This window comes from Lipotes vexillifer, unplaced genomic scaffold (genome assembly GCF_000442215.2).
Source record: "Lipotes vexillifer unplaced genomic scaffold, Lipotes_vexillifer_v1.1 scaffold216, whole genome shotgun sequence".
In the NCBI taxonomy this organism is placed as follows: domain Eukaryota; kingdom Metazoa; phylum Chordata; class Mammalia; order Artiodactyla; family Lipotidae; genus Lipotes; species Lipotes vexillifer.
In genome coordinates, this window is record NW_006779100.1 from 3,164,581 (window position 1) to 3,170,110 (window position 5,530).

Below are 5,530 nucleotides of genomic sequence, written 5' to 3' on the forward strand. Positions count from 1 at the left end.
AAGAGTAAGTGAATACGTGAGCGAGTGAATACATGAGTGAGTGAGGCTCCACGGCTCTCACAGGTCCAACAGGGCCACCCTGGGTTCTTTTGACTCAGACGCATGGATTCAGATGCTCACCCAATCCCGTGCCCATCGAGGCTGGAGCCCCTCCTCAGGCTCTCCTGAGCTCCTGATTAAACCCTTGGGGGAAGAGGATAGGCATACGTGCTTCTCAGCAGCCCCTCTCAGCCTAGGCATCGCTGCGCGGGAGCAGGAACCTCTTCACTCCCTGAGGCGCAGGGCAGAATCCAACCATGTTTTAGGCCCACTGCCCAGTCCCGGCCCTAGGTCCCTGTCCAACTGCTGACCCTGCACATCTCTACCCACCCCCCTCCCCCATGGCCAGCACCTTTCCAGAAAGATAACACACTAGCCCCAGTTCTGCCCCTGCCGAATCCAGGTCACTCACCTTGATTTCCACACCGTAGCCAGGATAGACGGAGATGTAGTAGAAACAGTCCAGGCCGACATCAAGGGGTGAGCTGGGGGCTGTGGGGGAGTCCAGAGAGCCCTCTGGGCCTGAGAAATTCCAGCTACAAGGGCCTGGGAGGCAGGAGGAGACATAAGGCTAAACCCAGCTCTGGCAAAGTGGATCCAACTATGGCTGACCTGTGTGTGTTTGTGTGTGCGTGCGTGCGTGTGTGTGTGTGTGTGCGTGTGTGCGTGTGTGTGGTGAAGCTCACCCCTTGGGAGGTCTACTACCCTGTTAAAAGCAGGGGACCACTTTCTCTTGAGCACCTAACGTGTGCAATCTTATCTCAGTTCTTGGCAGTGGCTCAACGAGATAGGTCTTCTTACTGCCGTTTTACAGATGAGGCTCAGGGAGGTGAGATAAAATTTCTAAGGTCTGCTGTAGTTGCTTCCAATCAGGATTTGAACCTGGGTCTGTCAGGTTCCCAAGGGCAAGGCAGGCCAGCACAGTGACAGAGAGGGAGGAATTCAGGGGCCCCTCAGCTCCCCCATTCCCATCTCTAGATCTGCAAGCCCTCAAGTAGCTGACCTGGTGGCTGGACTGTGGTGATGGTGGTGGTGATGATGGTGCTGGTGGTGGTGGTCTCCTCATCATCCCCTGAAGCCGTAGAGGTGGTGATGGTCCCCTCAATCCCAAGCCCTGTGGTCTGTGACATGACCTCTGGAGCCCAGGGCCTGCCTATGTCTCCAGGACCTTCTCGGGTTGGAGTCCATGCCCTGCTAGGGGGTGTAGTATTGGGCCTCTCTGCTGGGCCTGGGGTGGGCATTGCCATACTAGGCCCTGGAGGTAGGGTAGCTGTGATATGAAGTGCAGAGGGCTCTGACTCCAGGCTCCAGGGTCCTTCCCTGGACTGGGGCTGAGTAGGTGCTGCCACGATGGCTGGAGTGGGGCTGGTGAAGACGGGGCGGCTGTCCTGCTTGGCCAGAAGGGGAAGGGGACTCGGGGTGTATGGTGTAGGTGGGTCAGGCCGGAAGGGCTGTGCTGGCCTCAGCTCTGCCTCCCCCTCCTCCAACCCCTCTTGTAGGAATTCCTCGAGCAGGGGGTGGTGGTTAAGCAGCTTCAGGGTAGGGGCCGTTGTGACGAAGTGGATGCCTCGTTCTGGCTGCTCAGGTGTGGGGTTCACTGTCAGCTCCCCATCCGGCTCCTCCATGCCTGGGGCCTGCTCTTCCCCCACTGTAGGGGCCTCCGAGGAAAGTCCTGAAATAGTAACAGATGATCAGAGGTTCTCCTCCTGCCCCACAGTGAGCAGCATCACACCTAGTCCAGGCAGTAGGAGACCCACCTCTCTCTCTTTTTTTTTTTTTTTTTTTCGGTATGCGGGCCTCTCACTGCTGTGGCCTCTCCCGTTGCGGAGCACAGGCTCCGGACGCGCAGGCTCAGCGGCCATGGCTCACGGGCCCAGCCGCTCCGCGGCATGTGGGATCTTCCCGGACCGGGGCACGAACCTGTGTCCCCTGCATCAGCAGGCGGACTCTCAACCACTGTGCCACCAGGGAAGCCCCCACCTCTCTTTTGACATAGAGCCTTGGGGAGTGTCCTCATGGTTGAAAATCATGGAGCTATAGAATTTTAGAGCTGGAAGTGAGATGGTATCACATACTTTAAGGATGGCACATGAGATATCCCTTCTCCTCCAACACCAGAGGTGGACATTACTAATCTATCATTGCACTATTTCCTGGCTGTTCTCAGATCCGGCCTCAGAATCCTTCTCAACACAGCACTCTAGGCAGCCATGCCTGATACCTCAGACCAACATGACGAACAAATATTTCTCATCTCTAACGTAGCTCAAAGGCCTTATTTTACCAATGACTAAACAAGGTCAAAGAAAGGAAATGACTTGCTCAAAGTCAACGACCAGATAATTGAAGACGGGAGATGACACCCTTAGCAAGAGTGCCATCCCCCACCAGTGTGACTTTTCTGCCTGAGATTACAGGGCATTGCATTCAAGTTCACTTTCTGTTCTCAATGAACTGGTCATTAGTCTCAGGAAATGCTTCATATATTTGGGATTTTATTTTAGATTCCCTCACGGACACATGACGACATTTTTGTTGGGGTCCCATTATGCCCTATTTCTCTCACTTTTCAGAAAATAATTTCCTTTGTCTCTCTCTCTCTCTCTTTTTTGTCCTTCTACAAAAGCTAAACTCTCGAGTAAGGCAGATGTAAACTCTGGAGTAAGGCAGATGTAGCTTCAAATCCATCACCATGGGACTGTGTGACCTTGGGCAAATAACTTAAACTCCCCGAACCTTATTTTTCTCATCTGTAAAATGGGGTTTCTTTTATAGGATTAACTGAGATAATATTACTTCCCTTTCCCATTTGCTGTGCCTCTCTGAATTCTCTTTATCTTTCTTTTGACACAAGCCAGGGGCCATCTAGGGCAGGATCTAAAGTAGGGTCATCTGCATGCTACAAGCCCCTCCCCCCCCAATCCATGGTAGACATTATTAACCAATTTTGGTTATTTCTTGCTGAGGCCACATGGGGCTTCAGAATCCTTCTTAACACAGTTATCCAGGCAGCCACTACCAATTGATTAGATAGGCTATGGAAGAAGAAACTTGTTTGCTGTTACTGGTCTGAGGTTGCTATGCTGTTGATTGTATTGACTTATTTAAACACATAGCTGAAGAGATGATGCATATTCGGCCTGTGGCCCACTAGGCTCCCCAGATCCTTGACTGCCAGAAAAAGGTCAATGGATGCTGGCTCCAGATTCACTTCACATAGAATTTTGCCAGTTTGGAGAAGGCTGGGAAGATATTCTGATTTTAACAGCTCTCAAAATGGCTGCATGAAGATTTGAAGGGAAACACAGCCAGGGTGAGATAACAGAGTTTGCAAGGAGAAGGTTGGTTCCTCTGCACATCCGATGGTGGGGCTGTCATTCCACAGGCTCACACCCACCCCATGGATTGGCAGGCGCGAGGAAGCGGCAGATGGCCTACATTCTGTCCAGGAGAACATGGTAGCTCTGATGTGTCAGACAACTGGGAGGAGGGAGGAAATTGGCGTGAGGGAGCGGGGTGCAGATCCGAGGGCTCTCCACTGCTCTGGGTCAGAGGAGCCTTGGGGCCCCAAAGCCCTGAGGAACGAGGCCCAACCCCTATCTCCTGAGATGCTCACTAAAGGAGTCCATCTGTGCCTTGGCATTCTGTACCAGACACTGACAACACAGTGTCCAAACTAGATGCCCAGCCAGACCCATACCCCCGGGAGCAGACGGTCTGGCAGTGTCCCGTGTGTTTCATCTGAGTCAGTGGTGGAGGGTCCAGGGAGTGCCTCTGACATGCCAGCACGGGGCTGTTCTCTTTGCCCAGCCCCCAGATGTCACACGGTCTTTGCCAGGTTACCTGAGAGTGATCATAGCATATGACAAGGAAGAAGAGCCTTTCTCATCACATAGACTGGAGCCTTAGGGTTCCAGTGTCCCCTTCCAGGGTTGCCCAAGAAGAGATGTAGCAGAGGCTCCCAGGGTAGGCACCTGCGGAAGTCTTCACTGGGAGAGGGAGTGCCTCTGTCTCAGGAAAGGACCGTAGCGGGCACAGCTCCTCCCGCTGGCTTCCAGGTGGGTGCTGGGCAATGGAGCAGAGTTAATGGGCACCTCCCGTCACTGTCGATTGCACTGATTGTGTTATCTGGGGGGACTGAGCACTTGGTTAAGTGGGATCGAGATAGCACATCAAACGAGCAAATTGATTCTACACTCAGCTGCCACGTGGTCCTGGAGGGTGCTACCCACTATCAGAGAGGGTAAGGTAGTCTCTGGGAGACCAGCCATTTCCAGGGAAAGGGCATCTCCAGACACCCTGGATGATTCTGATGGAATCCTGAGGCCCTGTGAGCCCCCTCCCCATGTTCCTGGGGTTCTCTCTGCCTGGGCTGACTGAGTCCAAAGGTGTAGAGACTGACAAACGGGGAGTGTGATGCAGGGGAAGCAGCAGGAGGTGTCAGGGACCCAAATGCCCAGTCTCATCAGGCACCTTAATGTGTGCCAGACACTGAGTTGGGCCGTTCCCGTATCTTGGATTATTTAATTGACACTACGAAGTCTGTGAGGTGGGAATCTTATTCCCACATTACAGAAAAAGAACCTGAAGCCTAGAGAGGTAAGGTGAGGACTTGTCCAGTCACACAAAGGTGGAGCTGGGATTTGAACCTATGTTGATCTGGTTCACAAAGCCCTAGTCTGTCCAGGACACTAGCTTGCCTCACAGGAGGAGGGGACTGGGGCTACCCAGCAGAGAGTCCTCTGGCCAGTAGAGGAAACTAAGGCCCAGAGAGAGGAATGGACTTGTCCACGGTCTTATGCAGGTTAGAAGTAGAGCTGAGGCCAGAGTTTCTGGCATCTGGGACCTGAGCTGAGGCTGAGCTGAGCTGGGCCCTCAGGAAGCCTTCTGGCTGGGACCCAGGGAGCCCCCATTCTGTGTCCAAAGCACACCTGAGTCTGGGACTCAAACCAGAAGCCGAGGACACTGCTCCGCAGGGCGGGCATGACAAGTCACACATACACTGGGGTGTAAATGCCAGCTCTGCCACTTAAAAGTCAAGTGAGCCTGGGCAAGTCACCTCTGTGTCCTTTGTGTCGTCCTCAGCTGTAAAACGGGCATTTTGGAGAGGTTCTGTGAGAATCTTTTTGTTCTAAATAGCAGGGGTTTTTTGTTTGTTTGTTGTTGTTGGTTTTTTTGGTGGCGGGGACTACAGAGGGAGAGGCCACACTCCGAGGGGGGACAGTCCCCTGCCAGGGCAGCACTGAGCAGGCCTTTAGGGTTGGGAGAAGCTGGCCCCAGTGAGGCCTCTCCTTTCTGGGCGACCATGTCCCCTGTTGTGTGGCAGTGTGTGTGACCTCGAGCATGTCAGCGTCCTCAGCTGTACAACGAAGATAATACTGCATCGCGCTGCGCGAAGGGCAGCCGCCTCCGAGGCTGGCATGTACGCGGGGGACCGTGGCCCACAGCAAAACAGCCCCCCGGGATCCCCACCTGCCCGGAGCCGGTGCCG

At 53.8% G+C, this 5,530-nt stretch overlaps 1 protein-coding gene across 3 annotated transcripts in view; it reads right to left on the reverse strand.

The window, feature by feature from the left end:
* SEZ6 (seizure related 6 homolog) overlaps positions 1–5,530 on the reverse strand; it is a 45,924-nt gene that overhangs the window by 23,070 nt on the left and 17,324 nt on the right. For all 3 annotated transcript variants that reach the window (XM_007452434.1, XM_007452433.1, XM_007452432.1), the window contains exons 2-3: positions 1,043–1,711; positions 452–585 (exon numbers count right to left, since the gene is read on the reverse strand). In XM_007452434.1, the coding sequence (XP_007452496.1) occupies positions 452–585; positions 1,043–1,664 (756 nt within the window). In that variant the 5' untranslated portion in view covers positions 1,665–1,711. The remainder of the gene's footprint in view (positions 1–451; positions 586–1,042; positions 1,712–5,530) is intronic.